The sequence below is a fragment of the Chionomys nivalis genome, chromosome 3 (genome assembly GCF_950005125.1).
Source record: "Chionomys nivalis chromosome 3, mChiNiv1.1, whole genome shotgun sequence".
NCBI classification, from domain to species: Eukaryota; Metazoa; Chordata; class Mammalia; order Rodentia; family Cricetidae; genus Chionomys; species Chionomys nivalis.
Window position 1 is genome coordinate 47241808 of NC_080088.1, and position 26919 is coordinate 47268726.

At 39.7% G+C, this 26919-nt stretch overlaps 1 protein-coding gene across 1 annotated transcript; it reads left to right on the forward strand.

Annotated features, from left to right (window-relative positions):
* The first annotated feature begins 3237 nt into the window (after positions 1-3237).
* Positions 3238-26014, forward strand: LOC130870973 (cell surface glycoprotein CD200 receptor 2-like). The gene is made up of 6 exons (XM_057763984.1): positions 3238-3470; positions 9238-9437; positions 10970-11287; positions 11401-11649; positions 17100-17214; positions 25837-26014. The coding sequence occupies exons 1-6, from the start codon at positions 3238-3240 to the stop codon at positions 26012-26014; spliced, it is 1293 nt and encodes a 430-aa protein (XP_057619967.1).
* The last annotated feature ends 905 nt before the right edge of the window (positions 26015-26919 follow it).

Genomic DNA, 26919 nt, shown 5'->3' on the forward strand with positions numbered 1-26919 from the left:
AATAATACCACTCTTGGGCATATACCCAAAGGATGCTCAATCATAGCAGCAAAGGACACTTGCTCAATTATGTTTATGTTCATGTCAGCATTATTCATAATAACCAGAACCTGGAAACAACCTAGATGCCCCTCAGTGAAAGAATGGATAAGGAAAATAAGTTACATTTACACAGTGGAGTACTACTCAGTGGTAAAAAAAATAACATTTTAAAATTTGCATGCAAATGGAAGAATAAAAAAAAAACATACTGAGTGAGGTAACCCAGACCCAGAAAAAACATTATAATATGTAGTGACCCATAAATGGCTTTTAAACATAAAGCAAAGAATAACCAGCCTACAGTCCACAACCCCAGAGACCCTAGACAACAAAGAGGACCCTAAGAAAGATATAATATATGGGTCTGCCTAGAAAGGAGAAAAAAACAGTATCTCTTGAGTAAGTTAGGAGTACTGGGGGCAAAAGGGAGGGTGGAAGGGGAGTGAGGAAAATATAAGCTCAAACAGAAACAAAAAAATAAAAGTAAATTAAAAATATTGCATTAAAAGAGGAACTGCCATAAAAATATATCTTAATGTTTTAATTTAAGCTTTCGCTTCTTTCTTCATCACTCAGCAAACATCACTGCTATTTCTTCCTGTGCAGGCTTAATCATCCAACAGCACAGAGAATGTGGATGAAGATAAGTTAGGCAAAATGAGGAAGAAAAGTCACCTTTAAATCTGGTGAATTAAGCTCAACATTGACCTCAAGAGACAGATTCACTGAGCCCATCCAGAGCTTATGGTGATTTGTGTTTAACTAAACCACTCCAGATGAACGCTGTGGGGAGGACCTCGGCTTTGAGGTTACTGATCTTCTTCACTATTTTGGCACCTGATGGGAATGGTAAGTGTGACATTCTGAGATTTTTGGGAAACAAAATTATCTTTCAGCTTAACACTGGACTATGATAATCCTCCTGCCTTCGTCTCCTGACTCTGGAAGTACAGGTTTGTTGCAGGTAACACAGCCACTCTAACATTCATACTTTAAAACTTTTTTTATTTTTAATTTTTTATTTATTTTACATACCACCCACAATTTCCCCTCCTGCCTTTCCTTAGGCTTCCTCCTCCACTTCTTTTTTACCCCCTCCCCATCACTCATCAGAAAGGGCAGGCCTCCCATGGGGAGTCACAAAGCCTGGCATATCAAGTTGGGGAAGGACCTGCTTCTCCTCCCTGCACCAAGGCATCCCAGCATAGGGCGTGAACTCTAAAATGCCATAAAGCTGATTATTTTCAATAAGCATGTTTTCTACAAATATTCCATGGAATAGATTGTTCTGTTAGTCATTATCATGAATTTCAGGACATGAAACTCCCTAAAATAAGCATTTTACTAAGATGTCTTCCTTGTCCCATCCGTAAGATTGACACATATCAAAAAACAAAAACAAACAAAAATTCAAACAAGCAAGCAAACAAACAAAAAATGAGAAAAATCTCTAAGAAGGGAAGCACTGGGATCCAGAGTAAAGTGGAGGCACTGGACTCAGGTAGGAAGGGACAGTCCTCCGTTATAATAAGGGAACAAGGGACGAGCTGGCCAGGATGCAGGGCAGTTTTTGGGTTGGTGTCATAGACTATGGAGTCTGTCTTAAAGCATATGAGGTAAAGCTGTTGGAAGTTACCAGTGGAAAGAGGGGCAAGATAAGGAGCAGAGCCGATGAAAAAACCATTTCAAAGATGGCACAGGCTGTTAGCTAAAGAGGTGGAACTCTAGTCTGAGTTCTGCTTCACCAGAACCACAGATCCTAAGCAGACTGATCAGCATGAGAGCAAATTGACTTTTCTCCCAAGAGAAAAATACCAGTGTATTTCCTTCTATGTCAAAATGTATAAAATATAAGTCTGACATAAAATACAAAATTCAATAATCCATTTTCAACATTAAGAAAACACGAGAAGCATTTACATGAAGTAAATTTAACCATCTTCAAGTTTTTAAAAACAACTTACACATGTATTTAGTGTGTGTGTGTGTGTGTGTGTGTGTGCTTCCAGGACACAGCACTTGTATGAGGGTCACAGGACAACTGTAGGAGTTGTTCTCTTTTTCTACTTGGGTTCCAGGGTTCAAGTTCAGGTCTTCAGCTGTGATTGCATATGCCTTTACCTGCTGAGCCATCTTGATGGCCCCTAACCTTCTTAAATGATTTGTATGATGATCTAGCACAAAAATCAACTTTGATAAATGTACCTGGGTCACTTGAAAAAATATACATTATGTACATTGGAATATTTTTATGTATATCTCTTTGGTCACTATAATTGGTACTATTATTAATATGTTGTAGGTCTATACTACTTTTTAAAGTTCTGATTGCTTGGTCCATTTCTGAGGAAGAGGTGTCAAAAGGTCCATGTATGATTGTGAAACCATCTATATGCCTCTTTAATTTAATTAAATTTTGCTTTATGTGTTTTGAAGTTTCACTACTAGGTATGTACTTAGTAACAACAGTTAACACTGTACAAATTTTAAAATGACTAGTATCCCTTTGTGCTTTTGAATAATTTTCCTTTTATTATTATAGACACAGTTTTCTTTTGTCCCCTCTCCTTCATTCCCCTCTCCCATGGTTGTGTAGTTAATATTTTGCTGCCAGAAGTTTTTGGTGTAGTTACATGGCATTTCACATTATCACCATTAATCCTGTAACTCCCTGTCAGACACGGTTAAAAGAATGACCCATGGGGAACAGTGAGAGGCTCAAGGAGGAAAGGCAGGGGGCCTTTTACCTCAAGTGCATTTTGTTTCCTGGGTTGTTCTTTGATGTGATTTCATGACTCTAGTGTTAAATATTTATATTTAATTTATAAGACATGTTTATTCTTGTTGCATGTCAGATCGTAACTATAAAAGCCAATTTGGTGAATGGATTGCTGAGTGCTGTCCTCAGTGGCCCCCGAATCTGGATATGGCCTTCTGCCTTGCTTTCATGCTTTCCCAGATACAATCTTAGTATGTGCCAGGCATTTGTATTTAAATTGGTCTGTCCTAAGAAGATTCTGGAAAAGGTCTGCTTTGTCAATATTTATTATGTGCTTACTGGCAATTATTTACATGTTTTTATGAACTCAAGCAGTCTTCCCAGGATCACTATTTCTTTGTATATGAAAGAATATTCTCTCTCTGTCTCTCTGTCTTTCTGTCTCTCTCTCTCTCTCGTTCTGGCAATGCTTAAGCATGCATGGGCAGCCTGTTTATGGCAGTTCTCCAGCTGTTCCTACCCTGGGCAGTCCTTGTGCTGTTGTAATACCCAAGATTCCACAGTCTTCCTTTATGCTGTCTATCCAGCGTTTTTTGGACCTTCCTCTTCTCCTCATCCAGTGCACTCCTCCAAGCAGTACTGTTTTCTGGTATCTGCCATCACTCATTCTCATATCAATAAGAATGTATGAAAGTACAATGAAACTGAAGTAAGGTTGTCTACAGCATTAGACTGTAGTCTGCTCCGTCCTTTTAGGTCTTCTTACCCAGGTCCCACAGACACAGATCTGCACAGGTCAGTGAAAGTCAACACTACTAACACTCCATATGCATGCACATATCACCAGCATTTTAGTTTTGTTTCTGCTTCTAGGTAGGTAGGTGATTACTTCGCTGTTTTTTTTTTGTTTTTTTTTGTTTTTTTTGTTTTTTTGTTTTTTTTTTTATTGACATTCCTTTATAGTTACTGTTAGGAAGAAATCCTAAGATGGGCTGCTCTGCTGACGCAAAGAAATCCAATTAGGTCGGATCAAACCAAATTAAAGTGCCCATCATTTTATTAAATATGGTGCTCTCGGGTGGCCAAGTGCATGGCAGGGAGACAGGAAAGTGGGAAGCACATGCAAACCCAGAAGTCTGCTGTTTATTTTCTAATGAGAGAAAGCAGGAAAGGGTGTGCATTTGGGTAGGTGAGGGTGTGAAGGAGTTGGGAGATGGGAAACTAATCAGAATCTATTTTTGCAAAAAAAAAAATCTGTTTTCTTTTTTTATTACTCCTTTTTTCTTTCTTCTCTCATACAGTCTCACTCCCGGGAGCCTTGTCTGACTATAGAAGATGGCCAGCTCCAGCTTGTGTTCCCCATTACTGAGAGACTTCACAAGGGTCACTTTTAGTTTTCACTGAACCAGGTTTCTTTATTATCCTCCAAGTACCTTCCAGTTCAGGTCATCTCCCCAAGTACTCTCTTCTTCCATTTCTTCCACCTGAACCCTCCTCTTCCTGTCCCCACCCTTACCCTGTCCTCCAGTAAAACCTATTCTATTTCCCCTTTCCAGGGATATCTATGCACCCCACCTTTGAACTCCCCTTCTTAATTAAATTCTCTGGGTCCCTGGATTGTGTTATGATTATCATTTTCTTAACAGCTAATATCTAGATATAAATGAGTACATATCATGTTTGTCTTTCTGGATCTGTGTCACCTCATTCAGGATGATTGTTTTCCTAGTTCTATTCTTTTGCCTGTAAATTCTATAATATTATTTTTAACAGGTGAGTAATGCTCTTTTGTGTAAATGTACATTTTCTTTTCTTTTTTTAAAAATTATTTTTAAAAACTATCTTTTCTTATTTTACATGCCAAATCCATTTCTCACTCCTCCCCTCCTCCTACTGCCTCCACCTTCCTCCCCCACCCCACATCCACTCCTCAGAGAGGGTAAGGCTTACCATGAGGAGTCTACAAAGTCTAGCACATTGCTTTGAGGCAGAACCAAGGCTCTCCCCCCTGCCCCCATATCTATGCTCAACAAAGTATCCCTCCAGAGAGAATGGCCTTGACCTCTTTGTTCATATTCTCACTCTTCCCTCTCTTCAATTGGACTTTGGAGCTTAGTCCGATGTTCCACTGTGGTTCTCTGCATTTGCTTCCATCAGTTGATAGATATAGGTTCTATGGTGATATTTAAGATAGTCATCAGTCTGACTACAGGGCAAGGCCAGTTCAGGCACCCTCTCCACTACTGCTTAGAGTATTACCTGGGGTCATCCTTGTGGATTCCTGGGAATTTCTCTAGTGCCAGGTTTCTTGTTAACCCCATAATGGCTTCCTCAATCAAGATATCTCTTTCCTTCCCCCATCTTAACCATCCCTTTCCCCCTAGTTCTCCTCTGCCCTCCTCTTTTCCCCCTTCTCTCCTGCCACATTGCCTTCTCTCCTTCACCCCCACACTCCATTTTTTTTTAATTTTTTATTATTTATTTATTTAGGATATTTGTCTATTTCCCTTTCCCTGGGAGATCTATGTATGCTTCTTTTAGGGCTCTCCTTGTTACTTAGCTTCTCTGGGGTTGTGAACCTTATCCTTTGTTTTACAGCTAGTATCCACTTATGTGAGTACATACCATACTCATCTTTCTGGGTCTGGGTTACCTCTCTCAGGATGGTTTCTTCTAGTTCCATCAATTTGCATGCAAATTTCAAGACATCTTTCTTTTTCCTGCTGAGTAGTACTTTATCACGTAAATGCACTATATTTTCTATATCCATTCTTTGGTTGAGGGGCATCTAGGTTGTTTCCAGGTTCTGGTTATTACAAACAATGCTGCTACAAACATAGTTGAACAAATGTTTTTGTAGTAAGGTTAAGCATTCTCTGGGTATATGCTCAAGAGTAGTATTGCTGGGTCTTATGGTAGGTTGATTCCCAATTTTCTGAGAAACCGCCATACTGATTTCCAGAGTGGTTGTACAAATTTACATTCCAACCAGCAATGGAGCTATGTTCCTCTTACTCCACATCCTCTCCAGCATAAGGTATTATTGGTGTTTTTGATTTTAGTCATTCTGACAGGTGTAAGATGGTATCTCAGAATTGTTTTGATTTGCATTTCCCTGATGGCTAAGGATATTGAACATTTTCTTACATCATGTCTTTCAGTCATTTCAAATTCTTCTGTCGAGAATTCTCTGTTTAGATCTGTACCCCATTTTTTAATTGAATTATTTGTTATTTTAATGTCTAATTTCTTGAGTTCTTTATATATTTTGGAGATCAGTTTTCTGTCTGATATGGGGTTAGTGAAGATTTTTTTCCCATTCATTAGACTGCTTTTTTTTTTTTTTTTTTTGTCTTATTGACTGTGTCCTCTGCTTTACTGAAGTTTCTCAATTAGGATGTTGCATTAACCATGCTGAACATACCCGATCTCATCTGTTCTCAGAAGTTAAACAGGGTTGGGCCTGGTTAGTAGTTGGATGGGTGTACAACATTTTTTTTATCCATTCTTCAGTTGATGAGCAGTTAGGGCATTTCCAGTTTCTGGCTATTGTGAATAAAGCTGTTATGAACAGAGTTGTGCAAATGTCATTGTGTTATGGTAGAGTAATCTTTGGGTTAGAGTAATGCCCATTAGAGGTAAAGCTGGGTCTTGAGGTAGGTCGATTCCCAATTTTCTGAGGAATCACCATATTGATTTCCATACTGGCTGTACAAGTTTATACTCCGATTAGCATTGAATAAGTGTTGCCTATTCCATATCCTTGTCAGCATGAGCTGACACACTTTTATATTGTACCTTACCCATCCTAATGGGTCTGAAATAGAATCTCAAAGTAGTTTTAATTTGTATTTTCTTGATGGCTAAAGATGTTAAATATTTCTGTGTTTCTTAACAATTTGAGATTCCTCTGTTGAGAATTCTCTGTTTAGATCCATACCTCATTTTTAATGGATTATTTGGTTTGTTGTTATCTAGTTTCTTGCATTCTTTAGATATTTTGGACATTAGCCTTCTGTCAGATGTGAAGTTTGTAAAAATCTTTTTGAATCTATAGGCTGCTATTTTGTCCTAGAGATAGTGTCATTTGCCTTACAGAAGCTTGTCAGTTTCTTTAGGTCCCATTTATTGATTGTTTATCTTAGTGCTTATACTATAAGTGTCCTTTTAAGGAAAATATTTCTGAATACCAGTACTATCAAAACTATTCCCCACTCTCTCTTCTACTAGGTTTAGTGTGTCTGGATTCATGTTGAGACCTTTAATCCACTTGAACTTGAGTTTTGTATAGGGTCATAGATGTGCCTTCTTCTATATGCTGACATTCAGTTAGACCAGCACCATTTGTTGAAGATGCTTTTTTTTCTTTCCAATGTGTATTTCTGGCTTCTACAGCAAAAATCAGGTGTCCCTAGGAGTGTGGATTTATTTCTGGGTCTTTGGTTGGATTCCATTGATAAATTAGCCTATTTTTATTACTGTAATTTGAAATATGGGATAGTGATTCTTCAGGAAGTTCTTTTATTGTACAGGGTTTACTTTAGCTATCCTGGGTTGTTTGTTTCTCCATAAGAAGTTGAATATTGTCCTTTTAAAGTCTGTAAAGAATTGTGTTGGAACTTTCATGGGGATTGCACTGAACCATTGGTTTTAGTAGGATAACCATTTTTACTATGTTAATCCTACCAGTCTATGAGCGTGGGAGATCTTTCTGTCATCTGACTTCTTCTACTCTTTCTTTAAAACCGTGAAGTTTTTGTCATACAAGGCTTTCACTTGTTTGGATGAAGTCACCCCAAGACATTTTATATTATTTGAGGTTACTGTGAATGATATTTCCCCCTGATTTCTTTCTCAATCCATTTATCATCTATATAGGAGGGCTATTCATTTTTGGTTTTTGATAACCTTGTATCCAGATGGCTTCCAGAAAGTGTTTGTCAGCTATAGAAGTCTTGGTGGAATTTTCAGACTCATTTATGTGTACAATCATAACATTTGAAAATACATACACTTAGATTTCTTCCCTTTCTATTTGTATTGCCTTGATCTCCTTCAGTTGTCTTATTGCTCTAACTGGGATTTCAAGTACTATATTGAATAGGTTTGCAGAGTGGGGAACTTGCCTTTTTCCCGATTCTAGGAAAATACTTTGAGTTTCTATTCATTTAATTTGATATTAGCTACAGGCTTGCTGTAAATTGCTTTTGTTATGTTTAGATATGTCCCTTGTATTCCTTATTTCTCCAAGACTTTTTAAATGAAGAGGTGTTGGATTTTATGAAAGGCTTTTTCAGCATCTAATGAAATGTAGTTTTTTTTTTCTCTCAGTTTGTTTATATGGTTGATTTCATTGGCTGATTTTCATAAGTTGAACCATTCTTGTAGTTATGTGCTGAAGTCTATTTGATCATGTTTGATGATCTTGTTTATGTATTCTTGGATTTCATTTGCAATTATTTTACTGAGTATTTTTACATCTATGTTTATGAGGAAAATTGGTCTGTAATTCTCTTTCTTTTTGAGTCTTTGTGTGGTTTGGGTATCAGGGTGAATGTGGCCTCGTAAAATGAGTTGGACAATGTTCTCTTTGTTTTTATTTTGTAGGATAATTTGAGGAGTATTGGTGCTAGCTTTTGTTTAATGTTTGGTAGAATTCTGCTCTAAAACCAGTGCTCACAATCAGCAAAAAGTACTCTAGAAAATTACACCCACATTGCCACAAGATGGATTATAGATATTTTTCTTTGTTTAGAGTGTTGGTTACAAGTTTTTCTGGATAATGATCAGAAAGAAAGCGAAACAAAGGAGATTAGATTCAGAGTTTTTGTTTTAAAAATAAACAAAAGAGGGCAGTGCTGTGGGACAATGGTCTTGTATACTGTAAATATTTGTCACTTGTATGGTTTAATAAAATGCTCATTCGCCAGTTGCCAGGCCAACTGCAGGAAGTAAAGGCAGGATGATAAGAACAGGAGAATTCTGGGAAGAAGAAAGGTGCAGTAGCTTTTTTTCTAAATTCGTCTGTTTGTGTGTGAATATTTTCACTTTTCTTTAGTAGATTTTTCTAAAACTTGTATCTTTTCCATAGAAAGTCCATCTAAGACTTGTATTCAACTAGCCAAATTTTTCTTATTTCTTATTTATCGGTAAATCTGTCTAAAGCTTTTATCTATCTTAATCAGTAGTATTTCTAAAGCTTATATCTTATCAATAATAGGCTTATATCTTATCAATAAAATTATCTTATTTTTCACATTCATCAAACTACATTTTTAAGGATAAAATATTAATTACCAAACTGATAGTAATTAAAATCGACAGTAGGTCAATTCCTGCTAAAAAGTGTATCCCTTCATTTAGATTTTATATTTTCATACCATCCATGGTAATACTACACAGGGTCCTCATGCCCTGCATTGTGATAGTCCCCATTCTTAAAGTTGGAAATACTTTTCTTTTTAATATTATTTAAGAATTCTTAAAGGACTTCGCAGGTATCTCACCAAATCTGCTGACTTCTCACTGTTTGTGATTGTTATTGGCCAGCAAACTCAAGTCCCTCCCACAATTCCCAAGCAGGAACCTCCTTTCCCAGAGTCCTTTCAAATGGCAGCTGATTCTTGTGAATGCTCATGCACAGAGACCCAGACAGCAACTGCAGCAGAATCAGCTGGTATGACTTTTCTGTCCCTGTGATCATGCCACACATTGACGCATCAAATGTTGATTAAATTTCGGCCCTGTGTCTACACCTTAATCAACTGCTATTTCAGCCAACCATTATGAATCCAGAAATACCGGCCTACTTTGCAGCAGCCATTAGGGTGGCAGCCTGGCAGAAATTCTGTTCCTGTGGGCTATAGAAGGAGCTGCCGGCAGGCCTGCTTTCCATCCTCCTGGCTCCCTCATGGTTAGCTTTACACCCGAATAACAACACACAAACTGTATTCTTTTAAACACTGCCTGGCCCATTATATCTAGCCTCTTCTTGGCTAACTCTCATATCTTTATTAACCCATTTCTAATAATCTGTGTAGCACCATGAAGTGGTGGCTTACCGGGAAAGATTCAGCATGTCTGACCTGGCGGCTGGCTCCATGGCGATCTGCTCTGGAGAGGAGAGGCATGGCATCTGCCTAACTTCCCTTCTTCCCAGCAATTCTCCATCTGGAGAAAAGAGTTTAATCAAGTCAGCTCATGCATTATGCCTACTAGGCAAGGGGTTGGAAGAAGGCAAGCAGAGCTACTCTACAAACTATTTGACAAAATAAGGTTGCTCATAAAAGGGAAATAATTGATTAGGATGTAATAAATCTATTTTTAAAAGATGTTGAGAAAGATGTTGACATATGATGATACACCTTCTAATTACTATTTTATAATCATTTAAGTATTTAAAACTCTTATTTAAATATTTTCTAGAGTCAAGATACTCATGTATGGATTGGAATCAAATGACACAGAGGGGTTCATTACCCATGACAGAAGGTACTATTCTTCTTTATCTTTGGCCAGCACTGAGGGAATGGAGAGTTCACCTTGCTAAGAAACAGTACCAAATGCTTGGGCTTCTGGAGAGACTTAGGAGGAGTGGAAGAATCTGGTGATGTGAGAGTTATGGCAGGAGGGACCTGAACGATGGCCTCTGCACCTTTGCTTTCTTAGAGTAAGAGAGGCTATGAGATTAGCACCCTCCCAAGTCTGTGCTAAAGAACCCTTTGTCATCTAGTTAGATGACCTTTATTTGATGTGACTTGTGAGGCCCCAAAGAGGCAAGTGCCACTGAAATGGTATAGTTGAGATGCTTATCAGAGTCAAGGTTTATTCACAGAGACTTCTGCTCCTGTTAAAGTGGTGACATCACTGACTCTTTTGTCACAGGTGACTATAACAGATAATTTGTTGAGTAATCACCACTCAGCAAAGTTGTATCCATCATGGACTCTAAGTCAGTATACGGGCAGTGAGAGGTTTTATGGTATAAGATGCATGTAGCCCACAGGCCTTGAATTTTCACATTAGAAGGTAAATAATATATTTAATTTTTATAGATTGAACATATAAAAACAAGAATTATGAGAAAAATCGCGTATTTCTGGAATACAGTCATAAGCCAAGCAAAGCTCTAGTGTAGTTTCACATACGCTGCTGTGGACAGACTTAACACAGGTTTCCTTTTCCTGTTCTTTGTGTGTGTGTGTCCAGTTAACACTACACTGTTTGTACAGATGGGTGCAAAGGCTCTGCTGTGTTGCCCTGCTCTTCCAATGACAAAAGCAGTATTAATAGCATGGGTAATAGCCCCCAGAGGGCAGCCTCCTTGCAGAATATCCTACAGAGTTGATACAAAGGAGAACAATGAAGCCAACTGTATGGGCAGGAGAATCACCTGGACATTCATACCTGACCAGCGTCATGACCTTCAGATCAATGCAGTGGCCCTCGGTCATGATGGGCTTTATTCATGTGAAATAGCAACACCTAAGGGGAATTTCCTAAGGAGACATGACCTCCAAGTGCTAGGTAAGTGACATGTTCACATATCGTGCTATTTCAGGCCACCAGCTTTTAGATAAAAACAGATGCCTTTGTGGTTTGGGACCAGACTGAATCATTTTTTGCTTCCATCTCCACAGTGCCTCCAGCGGTAACCCTGCTTCCAGGGGAAAACAGAACAGTAGTTTGTGAGGCAATTGCAGGCAAGCCGGCTGCACAGATCTTTTGGATTCCAGATGGGGATCACGTCACTAAGCAGGAAACACACAGCAATGGCACCGTGGCTGTCAGGAGCACATACCCCTGGGAGCAGAACAATGTGTCTGCTGTGTTCTGCCTTGTCTCCCATCCGACTGGCAACCAGACTCTGTCCATAGAACTCAATCAAGGTAAGTGTCCCCCTTTTAAAGAATAAATAATTGATATTTAACTTGTTCTTTCACGAAAAAGAAGTGTTCTAATTTCATTCAGTTTGTGACAAATACTGTGGCCAAAGCTACCTAGGGGAGGAGAGAGGAAAGTCAAGACTACTCAAGCAGGAACCATGGAGCTGCTTACCAGCTCCTCGGATCTGTGCTACTATCTCACCTGCCCAGGGAGTGGGGCTACCCTTAGTGCCCTGGCTTCTTGGGTAGATCTAGGCTGTGTCAAGTAGATAGTTAATGCTAACTAGGACATTAGATCCACTTCAGACACTAGTAACAAGTTTTCAGTTATCTACCACCTGCAGTTTTTATCAGCTAGGATGTTTTCATAATCTATGTATCAGGGTCAGTGATTTGGTAGAATGAATGGTTCACAGAACTGAAGATGTATTTTTGCTTTATCTACCTCCCCTCTCTTTCTTCCCCTCTGACTGTCAGTCTCCCAACTCTGCTTCTCTGCCTGTTACTCTGTCTTTCCCCCCCTCTCTGCCTCTCTTTTCTGATGCTACTGTTCATAAAGGTCGGTCCCTCCTCCCCTTCCTTCCTTCCTTCCTTCCTTCCTTCCTTCCTTCCTTCCTTCCTTCCTTCCTTCCTTCCTTCCTTCCTTCCTTCCATCTTTCCTTTTATGCTCCTTTTCCCTTAACAGAAATCCTTTCACAAGAGCTCTGTGGCATGGTGTCTTCCTCGTGCCATGCACTGAAAAATGAGGAATTAGGGACAGTTAACAGTTTCTTGAGGAGAGAGTGTCAGATAGCTTTAAGGCTGTTGTTCTTCAAAGGCCCCAACTCAGCAGATTAATGGACAACATAAATTGAAGCCCTTGCCGGGCGGGCGGTGTGGCGCATGCCTTTAATCCCAGGACTCGGGAGGCAGAGGCAGGCGGATCTCTTGAGTTCGAGACCAGCCTGGTCTACAAGAGCTAGTTCCAGGACAGGCTCCAAAACCACAGAGAAACCCTGTCTCGAAAAACCAAAAAAAAAAAAAAAAAAAAAAAAAAAATGAAGCCCTTGTGTTATAAAAACAAGGATCAAAAGTTGGTGGGGTAACAAAGCTGGGCATGGATCTGGTAGGAGTTAGGAGGAGGAGTTGTAGGTGAATATGATCAAAATACATTGTATGAAATTCTCAAGACTTTTTATTACATAAAAAAATAATGCCTTTTTTAATTAAAATTTCCACCTGCTCCCCGTTTCCCATTTCCCTCCCCTCCTCCCAAATATTGCCCCCTCCCCCCACTCCCCTCCCCCTATCCCCACTCCTCTTCTCCTCCCCCCACACCATTCCCCCTCCCTCTCGATACTGAAGAGCAGTCCAAATTCTCTGCCCTGCGGGAAGACGAAGGTCTTCTATCTACGTCCAGGAAGGTGAGCGTCTAAACAGGCTAAGCTCCCACAAAGCCAGTTCATGTATTAGGATCGAAGCCTAGTGCCATTGTCCTTGGCTTCTCATCTGCCTTCATTGTCCGCCATGCTCAGAGAGTCCAGAATCAACCCATGCTTATTCAGTCCCAGACCAGCTGGCCTTGGTGGGCTCCCAATAGATCAGTTCCACTGTCACAGTGGGTGGGTGCATCCCTCGTGGTCCTGATTTCCTTGCTCATCTTCTCCCTCCTTCTGCTCCTCATTTGGACCTTAAGAGCTCAGACCGTTGCTCCAAATTGAGACTCTGTCTCTACCTCGATCCATCGCCAGATGAAGGTTCTAAGGTGATATTTGGGAGGAGGGGAGGGAAATGGGAAACGGGGAGCAGGTGGAAATTTTAATTAAAAAAGAATAAAAAATAAATAAAAAGGAAAAAAAAAAAGAAATAGTCTTGTGTTATAGGCAGAAGATTCTTGTTCATTCCTGGCTGTCCAGACCCTAAATAATCACACAGAAACTATACTAATTAACACTGCTTGGCCTATTGGTTCAGGATTCTTGTTAACTAACACTGACATCTTAAATCGCCTTATTCCTATTATTTTGTATTTTATCACAAGACTCGTGATTTACCAGTAAGGTTCCAGGGCATCTGTCTCCTTCAGCAGATACATGGAGTCTGACTCCACTTTCTTTTCTCCTCTATCACTGCTTAGAATTTCTGCCTTGTTCTATTCTGCCCTGTTATAGGACCAAAGCAGCTTCTTTATTAAATAATGGTAACAAAATACATTGACAGGATACAGAAAGGAAACCCAAATTGTTGTGTAGCTGATTATAAGTGTTTTGGCTAAAGATCTTACCAAATACTTCATAATAAGAAGTCCTCAGTATCTTTTTCAGGTAGTCAATGTCCATTGTAATATACAAAGATTTTAAGAGATTGTTGTACACAAAAAGTTTTACTCCTATTTAAAATACAAAACTTTATCACAATAAAAGCATTTACAGGAAAAAAAAATAATGCCTTATATTTTTGGTTGTGAACCTAGCCTTTAAGGGCTGGGCCATCTCTCCAGCCTGTCTCGAAAATCAAAAAAAAAAAAAAAAAAAAAAAAAAGAAAAAATAATAATGCCTTTCAAAGGTCTAAAATTTGCACCGGATGCTCTACAGACAGAGGACTTAGAAGTCTAAGTTGGATTTAACCCAAGAACTGCCTCCCTGAACTAGCTTTCATAGTCACCAAAGTACTGTGCAAGGTGCCCCCAAAGGGAAGCAATTGGTGGTGCCAACTATATATGAAGATTATGAACCACAGCAATGACCAGCAAGGCTGGTCCCCAAGGTTCAATAGTGGTAATCACATCTTGGCAACAGCAAAAGCTGTCCAATTTTATTCAAGGCCCATTCAATAGGAGGAAGATCATGCCTGGTACTGGAAACCTAGTCAGCTACTCAAGGGTAGTGAGGTCATTGATCTTAGAGACAAATGTACTACATTCCTAGGTTGAACCAGAGTAATGTTTATCTGAATTAAAAATACCCTTATGCCTACCAATAAGTGTGGCTCTTAACCCTTACCAAAGAAGTTTTCCTTTGTAATAGACAAAAACCATTATAGAATGTCACAAATGGTCAAAATGCAGAGAACAGTGATCATAGAATGTCCAGTTCCCAAGGATACCTATACAACATAATTACTATACCTAATATTCAGGGAATAGTATAGAAGATGTGGAAAAACACTAAAAGAGCCATAGGACCAGGAAATTTACTATAAGTTTCTGTCTCCGCAACTTCCTTAATATTACACCATTAGCTCAAAAATTAATAATCGGGACATCCTGAAATTGAAAAGTTTCTGTAAGGCAAAGGATAATTTAAATAAGACAAAACAGTGGCCTACAGAATGGGAAGAGATCTTCACCAACCCCATATCTGACAGAGAACTGATCTCCAAATAAATAAAGAACTCAAGAGACTAGACATCAACAAACCAAATAATCCATTTTTAAAAATGGGGTACAGACCTAAACAAAAAATTCTCAACAGAAGAATCTCAAATGACTGAGAAACACCTAAGGATCTGATCAATATCCTTAGTCATAGAGAAGTGCAAGTCAAACTGACTCTGAAATTCCATCTGACACCTGTCAGAATGGATAAGATTAAAAAAAGGAAGGACTGCTTATGCTGGAGAGGATGTAGACAAGGGGAACAGCTTTTCATTGCTGATAGGAGTGCAAACTTTTATAGCCACTTTGGGAATCAATTTTGCAGTTTATCAGAAAACTGGGAATTAATGTACTTCAACATACAGCTATATCACACCTGGGCAAATACCCAAAGGATGCTCAATCATGCCACAATGATAGTTGTTCAACTATTTTCACAGCAGCTTTATTTATAATAGCCAGAATCTGGAAACAACCTAGATGCCCCTCAACCAAATAATGGATAAAGAAAACGTGATACACTTACACAATTGAGTATTAGTCTTCTGTTTAAAACAATGAGGAACAGGAAATTTGAAGGCAAATGAATGGAACTAGAAAAAAAACATGGTATGGATCCACTCATAAGTGGATCTGATATTAACTGTAAAATAAAGGATAATCATGCTACATCCTACAGACACAGAGAGGCTAGATAACAAGGAGGACCCAAGTTGAGACACATGGATGTCTCTGGGAAGGGGAAATAGAAGGGATGTCGTGGGTGGACTGGGGGTGAGTGAGCATGGGCGCTTGAGGAATTGGTTTGGGGAGTGGTTGAAGGTTGGGAATACTGAAAGGGTGGCTTTTGGGGATCAGGCAGAAACCTGATGCAAGGTTAACTCTCACGAATCTACAAGGATGATCCCAGCTAAGAACCCCTAGCAATAGTGGATACATAGCCTGAACTGGCCATATCCTATGATCAGATAGGTGACTACCCCAATTGTTTGAATGTAATTGGATCCCATAATCTCACAGAGAACAGCACTGTAAGAAGGTGTGGCTATGCCGGAGTGAGTATGGTCTTCTTGGAGGAAGGGTCTCACTGTGGAGGTGGGCTTTGAAGTTTCCTATGCTCAGAAACCATCTACTGAGGCAGCTGACTTACTCTTGCCTGCAAGGTGTAGGACTTTCAACCCTAGCACCACGTCTGCCTGCATGCTGCCATGCTCCATGTTGTGATGAAAATGGAGCAAACCTCTGGAAACCGTAAACAAGCCATTCTTATTAAATGTTGTCTTTATAAGAGTTGCCATGCTCAGTTTTTCTCTTCACAGCAGTGAAGACCCTAACTAAGACATCCCTAGACTAAGAATTATGGGTAACTAAGGGTTACTGAGAAGGGGGGGGTATGAAGTATTGGTTATTCAATACTAAGTGTCCAGTTCTGAAATCATGTACATTCAAGCAACACTAAATAAACAAAGCAGATTGCATTTGCATATTGTATAAAAATATGCAACTAAATCAATTCATAAAAAAGAGGCTAAGAATTTAAGAGGAAGCATTGAAAGTTTAGAGGAAGGAGTAGGAATGGGTAGAAAAAATGCAATCATATTTTTATAAAAATAAATTAATATTTGCATGAAACCTTCCTTATATAACTGGGAAGTATTAACAATACTTAGTGTGCATCTATTCACTGTAAAATATTTGTCAGGGTCTATTAAGCACAAAAGGTGGACTAGGGCCGGGCGGTGGTGGCGCACGCCTTTAATCCCAGCACTTGGGAGGCAGGGGCAGGCGGATCTCTGTGAGTTCGAGGCCAGCCTGGTCTACAAGAGCTAGTTCCAGGACAGGAACCAAAAGCTACAGAGAAACCCTGTCTCGAAAAATCCAAAAAAAAAAAAAAGTGGACTAGGTTACTAAATTAGATCATGAAATAATGATACTTGAATGTCATTTAATTTGAATTATAATTGATAAGGGTTTCTGGTTTTGATATTCCCTAAAACATTAGGAGTACTGTAAGTGATTTTAAAGCTGTTTGTCTTGATTCCCCGATGAGAACCATTGCTGAACTGACTTGTCCTTTACCCTTTCCTGTAGTTACAGGTGTCACCAGCACACTGCGTTCCCTGCTGACCATTCTCTACGTGAAACTTTCCCTCCTGGGGATTATTCTGCTCATCCTAGGATTTGCTTTCTTCCAGAAGAGAAATTATTTCAGGTAGGAATAAAAACTGAAATGTTAAGACTCCTTAGATGAAAACATTGTCAAAAGTTTGAGCTCACAATGAACTGGGAAGGTATGTTATATGACCGCAGCATGGCTGTTCCTTCAGCTCTTCTACAGCACCAGGCTTTCTTTAAATAATGGAGGCCAGGCTTAGGTACCCACAGCACTGTCAAAAATGTCTGCCTTACTGCAGTTCTGTTGTGATCCAGCTGCCCTCACTCCCCCTGACCGACAGTGGAACTTGCTTGTGGTCTGTAATTGACAAGGATGTTTGCGTTCTTTCTGGCCAGTGGGTCTCCACAGAAGCAGTAGAGGTATAAAAGGTTGCTGGGCAAAATAAAGGTTGCTGTTCTTCCACCTGAAAAGAAGCCTCCATGTGTCAATCCCAGCACCCCCTGCCAGTCTTGGCTATCCAGGCTGCGCTGACCACAGCAAGTGGAGGTTCCACCGAGATCTGGAAAGTGGGGACACCTGAACGGGGTCACTCCATCCTCTAGCTAAATCGAGGAGCATATTGGAGAAGGGAAAGTGTTTATTTTTCATCCCCAGAGATAACTCCGAGGGACATCTTCCAAAAGATAAGCAAGTATAAAGAGGCAGAAGGGTGAATTGAAAGGCCTCAAAATGTAACTGAAACTCTTAAAGCAACAAGGCATAGAAGTAACAAGGAAAACAGCTGAAGATTTTGTGCAGGAGGGGGTTTAAATGTTCCAGACTGGGAACAAGCCAAGTCAGATTAAAATGAGTATGTGTTTATTCATACCCAGAGATGCTCTGAGGGGCGCCATCTGGCAGACTGGCCAATAGGGAAGCATTAAAGAAGAGGCAGGAAGGTGAATTGAGGGCCTCAAAAGATAGAATATGTAGAGATATGTTATTGTGTTGATTGTGTTGTCTTTTGTGTTCTGGACTGGAGAAAAACATTTTATTCTGGGAACTTCTAAGAAAGGTATTTTGACTTTAAAATATGGGCCTAAGGATTTGATGCTTTGGAAATGAGGTTCTGCTTTTGTCTCCACAGAGGATGAGAACCTGTGGATTCATTGCAAATTCATGTGGTTTGAATCACTGAGAACCCATGAGATGTTGATATGAAATACCCCCAAGAATGCAGCACCTCTGCTCAGCAGGAAGTAGCCAAACAGGTTGACAACACCCAAATTTTCTAAAAGATTGTTTAAATGGGGCCCCCTCGGTGGTTCAGGAGCAGCGAGCCTACTTCCCTGAGTTCTGCTCCACTCCATGCAGCAGTTTGGATCCAGAGTGAGTGCGGCTGGGGCAAGAAGGCAGCTGGAGCAGAGCTTTGCCATCACAGCTACTGCTGCTGGACTTGCTCTCTCACAGACTGTGCAGATGGCTGAGACTATCAACCAGCAGGACAAAAGAGTCAGCAATGCTTTGGACATTCAAAATGATCTTAATGGACATAGTCAATTGGGCTCATTAGTCTGATGACACAGCACAAGAAAACAGCCATTTGCCATCAGCTTTCTCACTGACATCCAGCTTACCTGCTCCTGATGTCTTCATGGTTGTTAGAAGTCGTATGTCAGCGGGCAGTCACGTAGTATGACTATACAGAGAAAACCTTGGGTCTTACCGCCATACATGCTATGATTGGCTATCTACTATCACCTTTCCCCACTTCTCAAACCAAAGAAGAAGGCTTAGCAAATGATGAGCAACCATGCTGGATAGATTTCTGTCACCCACATCCTCCAGGTTAGCTTCTATCAACTTCCTGTTCCTAGCACATTTTATGTGATCATAAATGTTACACTGTCAGATACCATGACAAGCAAAATCTTCAAGTTAGCCACTAGCTAGCTTTTTTCCTTTGTTTGCTACCAAGAAACTGGACAGTTGTCTTTTTTTTTTTAACTAATCATTGAATACATAGCAAGGAACCATTTTTTAAATAAGTATCTCTGTAGTTTAGTAGATGTTAAAAGTTGAACCCAGAGAAAACACTGCCGGTGTCATGGAGATAACACTGGAAATCCCCTTGCTGTTTAGAATCTCATTGACTCAATTCCCCTTGCTGTCTCCAATGTGTCTCACAGGGATTAGAGTGGTCAGTGAAGATAAGGGTAACATACTGCTGAACCCTAATAACTGTAAACCAAGACCTTATATTTACGTGACACAGATAGTAGTCCTATAATAAAAAATATATTTCCAGTTAAAAGAATTATTTCTTGGGTAAAGTGGCAAGTGATTTCAGCAATTACTTTTTATTAAAAGTCTGGGTAGAAAATGAATGCCTGATTCTAGAGGACACCTGGATGGCAGCCTCAGGTGCTTCTTTAAAAGTTCAAGTCCTGTCCATTTCACAGTCTAGTGTAGCTGATCATGCCAGGGCAGAGAACAAATGTGTGCTGCTCTAAGCTACTGCTTTATTCTACAATTCTGTTCTCAGAGTAGTTTATGTTCATTTGTGACTAGGGAGAAGAGAAGATTGTATTTGGGATAATTTATGAGTCTGTCCAGGAGTAGTAAACCCACGTGTTTAGTCCTATGAACACACTAACTTATAGGAAGCCTCGACAACATAGGCTAGTTTGTTTGAAGAAAAAGTTTATGGATTGGTGCACACTTAGAAAATCTCTGCACACAATAAATAGCAGGAATTTTTATTGACTTGTGGAATATTTGTTCAGATGTGTTGCATTTGTTTCTGCTCCAGAACATTTGTTTAATGATGCGAAGATGTGCTGCAATTTTTTTTTTTGCATTGGGCTAATTCTGTGGTTAATTAATTCATCTGGTTAATGCTGTGTTTCCTGCATGAATAACCAGATTGGTCTACTAAAGAGCTGAACAGCCAACTGCTGGATAGAGAAAAATAGGTGGGACTGGCAAGCAGATTGAATAAATAGGAGGAGAAATATGGGAAGGCGCATCAAAGAAGTGAGAAAATAAGGAAGGAGGACATGAGGGGCCGGGCCCCCAGCTGCACAGCAGGGGTGGAATAAGAAGTAAAGAAGGGTGTCTAGAAAGGTAAAAGCCCAGAGACAAAAGGTAGACATGACTATTTAAGTTAAGAGAAGTGGTCAAGAAACAAGCCAAACTATGGCCGGGCATTTATAAATAATAAGACTCCATGTGATTTATTGGGAGCTGGGTGGTGAGCCCCCAAAAGTGCAAAGAGCAAAGACATAAAAGTAAAAACTACTAACAACAAGGAACAGTGCTAATATCAAAATGAGTGCCTATTTTGATAGTAGGAAATCAGTATGTGTCAAGCAATAAATAAATTTATAATTGTCACTAAAACACATCTAAGGGATGAGCTCTTCTTATTTCCTTTTTCATCACAACAATTTCGTGTTTAAGTCAGTGTATAAAAAGTTAAGAGATCTAGTACTGTAATTCTGTAAGAGAACTAGGAAATGCAGGTGAAGAGAGAACAAGTGGCTGGATTTGTTGTCTCTCTTCCCTGTTCTACTTGTGGAAAACACTTTTCTTCACGACTGAATCTTCACCCCACCTCTCTTGTCTTGTTTCTAGTAGATCTCAAAGTTCTTTCCATAAAGAGTTTATGGACAGTTTTCATTCACTCCAAATAGTTTTCTCTGGCCACTAGAAAGATACATAAATGACATTTTTTCAGTTTTGAGTTTGGGTCTCAAAAGGTCCTGAGTGTTTCTACTTTTCATTCTATGCGAATATGGATGACATACCTGCTTGAGGATAAGAATAGAACACAGTTGATCCATGTCAGTCAAGCCTTTCCTCTCTCTGTTTAGTCAGCTCTGGGATCCAAGAGTGAGCTTTCCCTCAGACCCTTGAGCAATCTCAATCAAAATCTTCGGACATGATGATCCCTGCTAACCCTAGACAAATAAACAGTCATTGCCATAGAGTTCTTGTGGTTGCTTATTAGCTAGCACATTTGTGGCATAAAGTAACTCACACATAATGGAGGAAGGTCATTGGTTAATTAAAAAAGAAACTGCTTGGCCCTCATAGGTTAGAACATAGGTGGGTGGAGTAAACAGAACAGAATGCTGGGAGGAAGAGGAAGTGAGCTCAGATGCAGGGCAGCTCCTCTGAAAGACAGACGCCATGTTCTCCTCTCCAGGGCAGATGCGATGAAGCTCCGACCCAGGATGGACGTAGGCTAGAATCTTCCCAGTAAGCGCACCTTGGGGTGCTACACACATGAATAGAAATTGGCCAAGCAGTGTTTAAATGAATACAGTTTGTGTGTTGTTATTTTGGGGCATAAGCTAGCCAGGCTATCAGGAGCTGGGGTGGCAGGAACACAGCCCGCAGCTCCCAGGCCGGCCCACAGCTCCTTCTATACACACATTGCTCAATAACATAACTCCAGTTATGTAAGGAGAGAAACAGCTAGTAGCCTCTTTCAGTTTCCCTTGCATCTGATCCTAACCATGAGTTTGGGAAATAATAAGCGTGACATTTTCAGAACAGCCCTTTAGTGAAAGGGAAGGGTTTTCTTTTGCTTTCTAGTGTTATCTGTGAAGCTGCAGTACTCGTGTGATACCTGCAGGCCCCAGAGTTACTTGATATATGGATAATGTTGAGGATGGAAGCTACTAATGAAGAAAAATAACAGAAAAATGGAAGAACTTGGGCCTGATGACTATAGATTTGCCCCACCAGTCCTAGAACTATCTTAGTGTAAGAGAGAATAAACCATGTTTTTCACAGTACTGTGATTTGATTTTTTACTTTGCAAATAGCTGGGATTAATTCTAATTGAAATAAGTAGTTACTTTGTCAATTTGGAAGTTTATTATCATTAAAATTGGTTGTGTTCTATTCATGTGATTTTCTGGATTATTTTTGTTCTTCTCTTAAATGTAATTCTCTTAGTTAGTGTTTCTATTGCTATGAAGAGATACCATGACCATGACCAATCTTATAAATTATAACATTTAATTGGGGTGGCTTGCTTACAGTTTCAGAGTTTCAGTTCATTTTCACCATGTGGGCGTGGTGGATGCAGGCAGATGTGGTGCTGGAGTAGTAGCTGAGAGTCCTACATCTCGTAGACAACAGAAAGTTGACTCACACTGAACATAGCTCAAGTAAAGGGGACCTCAAAGCCTGCTCCCACAGTCACACACTTCCTCAACAAGGCCATACCTATTTCAAAAATGCTACAACAGTTGTGTAGCTTGGTCTTCTGGTGAGACTCCTAACAGAGGGAGAAGGACTCTGACTCTTGTTACCTACTTTTGGGACCCTTTCTCTTACTGGGTCACCCCATTCAGTCTTAATAGGATAGGAGGTGCCTAGTCTCACTGCTTCTTGATATGCATGACTAGCTGATATACACGGGAGGCCTGCACTTTTCTGAAGAGAATGAAAAAGTTGAAGTGAGGGAAAGAGGGGAGGTTGGAGAGGAAGGCAGGAAGAAACCTTGATTGGGCTGGGGAAAAAGGAATCTAAAAATAAAGTCATGGAATACCAATGCCATACCTTAACACAGTAAATGCAGTTTACAGCAAGCTCATACCTAACATCAACTCAAACATAGAAAAATTCAGAGCAATTCCACTAAAATTAACCACAAATCAAGTTTCTCTACCCTCTCCATATCTATTCAATAAAGTACTTGAATTCCTAGCTATAGCACTAGGACAACAAAAGGAGAACAACGGGATACAGATTGGAAAGGAAAAAGTAAGACTTGGTTTTTGTAGCTCATATGATAGAATACATAAGTGGGTCCAAGAATTTTATCCCGGAGCCCCTACAGCTGATAAACACTTTCAGTAATGTGGCTGAATACAAGATTAACAACAACAAGAAAGAAAGAAAGAAAGAAAGAAAGAAAGAAAGAAAGAAAGAAAATGAGTAGCCCTCCTATACAAAAATGAGAAAGTAATCATTCACAGTAACCTACAATAATACAAAATATCTTGGGGGTAACTAACCAAGCAAGGGAAAACCTTATGTGACACACAATTTTTTGAATAAAAAAAATAGGAGATATCAGAAGATAGACATTTATCCCATGTTCTTGGATCAGTAGGGTTCTTTTATTTTTAACAAAGTAAAAAATAAATAAATAAAATAAGGGATCCTAATAAAATAAATCTACAGATTCAATGAAATCCCCATCAAAATTCTAATACAATTTTTGACAGCTCATGAAAGGGCAATTCTCAGCCTCATAAGGAAAAACAAAACCCCCAAAATCCAAAACAATACTGAAAAAGATAAGAACTGCAGGAGCTATCACCATTTCTGTTTTCAAATTGTATTTCAAAGCTAAAGTAATGAAAACCACATGACATTAGCATAAAAACAGACATGTTGATCAGTGGAATTGAATTGGAAATCCAGACACAATGCACATACCTATGGACACCTGAGTTTGATAAGAAAGCCAGAAATACACGCTGAAAATAAGATAGCATTTGTCAACAATGTTTGTCAAACTAGATGTTTGCATGTGGAATGCAAACAGATTTATATCTATCAATCACCCTGCACAAAAACTCAACACCAAATGAATCAAAAATCTTAACATAGAACCAGATACATTGAACCTGATAGACGTGAAAGTGGGGAAGAGCCTTGAACGCATTGGCACAGGAAATATTCTTAACAGAACACCAGTAGCGAAGACAAGAAGATGAACAACTATTAAATGGGACCTCATGAAACTGAAAAGTTTCTGTAATGCAAAGGACACCATCCTTTGGAAAAATTGGCTGCCCATAGAATGAGAAAAGAGTTCTGCCAACTCCGTATCTGATAGAGGACTAATGTACAGATCTACATAGAGAATTCTCAATAGAGGATACTCAAGGGTACCATAGACACTTAAAAATGTTGAACATCCTTAGCCATCAGGAAAATGCAAATCAAAACTACTCTAAGATTCCACCTTACACCTGTCAGGATGTCTAAGATACATGTGAAGCTCATTCTGGTCAGGGTATGGAAAGAGCTCAACATTTTTTTTTATTGCAGGTGGGAGTGCAAACTTATACAAGCATTGTGGAAATCAGTATGTTGTTTCCTCAGAAAGATGGGAATCATTCTACCTCAAGACCCAGCTATACTACTCTTGGGCTTGTACTCAAAGGACTCTTCATACTATCCCAAGATCATTTGCCCTACAATGTTAATGCTACTGTGTTCATAATAGCAAGAAATTGGAAACAACCAAAATGATCTTTCAACTGAAAAATGAAGAAAGTGTGGTACATTTACACAATGGAGTATTATTACTCAGCTGTCTTAAATAATTGACATCATGAATTTGTAGGCAAGTGAATGGTACTAGAAAAATGGCACTAGCATGCTGAGTGAGGTAACCCAGATCTAGAAAGTTATATATGCTATGTATTCTATTCACATATATGTGGACATTGGAAATTAAATAAATGGTAATCAAACTATAATCAATAGATCTAGGGTATACCTGTAGTGGGGGAGCTGCGGGCTGTGTTCCTGCTGCCCCACCTCCTGGTCGCCTAGCTAGCTTATGCCCCAAAATAACAACACACAAATTGTATTCATTTAAACACTGCTTGGCCCATTTCTATTCATGTGTGTAGCACCCCAAGGTGCGCTTACCGGGAAGATTCTAGCCTACGTCCATCCTGGGTCGGAGCTTCATTGCATCTGCTCTGGAGAGGAGAGCATGGCGTCTGTCTCTCAGAGGAGCTGCCCTGCATCTGAGCTCACTTCCTCTTCCTCCCAGCATTCTGTTCTGCCTACTCCACCCACCTATGTTCTAACCTATGAGGGCCAAACAGTTTCTTTATTTTTTAACCAATGACCTTTCTCCATCATTTCCCCCTTTTCTGTTTAAACAAAAAAAGAAGGCTTTAACTTTAACATAGCAAAATTACATATAACAAAACAGTTATCAAGTAAAAATTACAATATTTACATCTATTTTATCTTTATCATAACTAAGGAAAACTATAACTAACTATTCTTCAACTCCATCAAAGACTCCAGAAGGATATAATATTACCTAAGTAAATGAGAAGTAAGCAACTTTCAAAACTCTAGAAATGACAGAGACATCTCACTGCCTTGACAGTCACCCAAAGTTTCTCTGTACCATTGGGGCATCTATCTTTGGCCTACAGGCCCATAGTTTCCAGCAGACATTTCCATGAAGAAGGAAATTTCAAAGGCGGCAGTTCAGTCACTATCTGCTGTGTCCTGCAGAATGTTTCGCAGACTCTTTCATGAATCAGGAACCCCAAAAGATCATCTCACCTTTAGGCAAGTTCAGCAGTCCTCTCTCTGTGGGTTCTTTGTGTCCAGTTTATGCAACAGTCCAGGCAAGAGCAGTTTCTTGCCCAAATGGCTATCAAACTCCATAAGGTGCCTTTTCAATGTCCATCTTCTTTCTTCTTGAAGTAGATTGGTGCTGCCAGAAGCAGACGTGTCTCATTGTCATGAAAAGCCCTAAGTTATTAAAACACTTAAAATGCCATATTCTCTAGCCTTTGAAAGATATGATGAATGCCTATCTGAAATATATCCATGCACATCTAGAAAATCTTAACTAACATGACTACAAGCTTGACTATTTTTGATAATTATCCATTAACAACCTATATACATTACATTTTTTTTTGAGTGCCATTTACTTTTATTCCATTTCAGTGCCCAAGGGCAAAATGCTAAATTGCTGAGAAAAGAGCAACAGCACAACCGTTTTTTGAGCCAATTGACATCAGCACTAAGCACCTGCATCAATGCAGGTTTGTCCTGTGACTATAATGGCAGCCTGGTATTTACAGTTTTGTATATGTGGACCGTTCCCCTTGATGAAAACAGTTGAGAGAGCTGTTGAAATATTAAACACCACAAAGTGATTAGAAAAAGAGGTTGTGAGGAGAGAGACAAAGTGGGAAGTTCTAGAAGGGTCTTATTTTCACTGTTATTGGGAAATACACACACACACTTTAGTATGGTTCCTGATGTTGTGCTGACCACCGACCATAAAATGATTTTGCTGCTACTTAACAACTATAATTTTGCTACTGCTATGAATCATAATATAAAACTCTGTGTTTTCCAATCTTCTTAGGTGACCCCTGTGAAAAGGTCATTTGACTCAAATGGTTAATTTGCCTTTTATTTTTTTTTTTTTACTTATTTATTTATTTTTATTCTTTTTTAATTAAAATTTCCACCTGCTCCCCATTTCCCATTTCCCTCCCCTCCTCCCAAATATTGCCCTCCCCCCACTTCCCTCCCCCTATCCCCACTCCTCTTCTCCTCCCCCCACTCCATTCCCCCTCCCTCTCGTTACTGAAGAGCAGTCCAAATTCCCTGCCCTGCGGGAAGACCAAGGTCCTTCTATCTACGTCCAGAAAGGTGAGCGTCCAAACAGGCTAAGCTCCCACAAAGCCAGTTCATGTATTAGGATCGAAACCTAGTGCCATTGTCCTTGGCTTCTCATCAGTCTTCATTGACCGCCATGCTCAGAGAGTCCGGAATCAACCCATGCTTATTCAGTCCCAGACCAGCTGGCCTTGGTGGGCTCCCAATAAATCAGTTCCACTGTCACAGTGGGTGGGTGCATCCCTCGTGGTCCTGATTTTTTGCTCATGTTCTCCCTCCTTCTGCTCCTCATTTGGACCTTAAGAGCTCAGACCGTTGCTCCAAATTGAGACTCTGTCTCTACCTCGATCCATCGCCAGATGAAGGTTCTAAGGTGATATGCAAGATATTCATCAGTAT

Coding starts and splice junctions, on each gene's coding strand:
- LOC130870973 (XM_057763984.1), top strand. CDS start 3,238: ATGCATGGGCAGCCTGTTTATGGCAGTTCTCCAGCTGTTCCTACCCTG. Junction 11,650..17,099: donor GTCCATAGAACTCAATCAAG/GTAAGTGTCCCC, acceptor CTGTAGTTACAG/GTGTCACCAGCACACTGCGT. Junction 17,215..25,836: donor CAGAAGAGAAATTATTTCAG/GTAGGAATAAAA, acceptor ATTCCATTTCAG/TGCCCAAGGGCAAAATGCTA.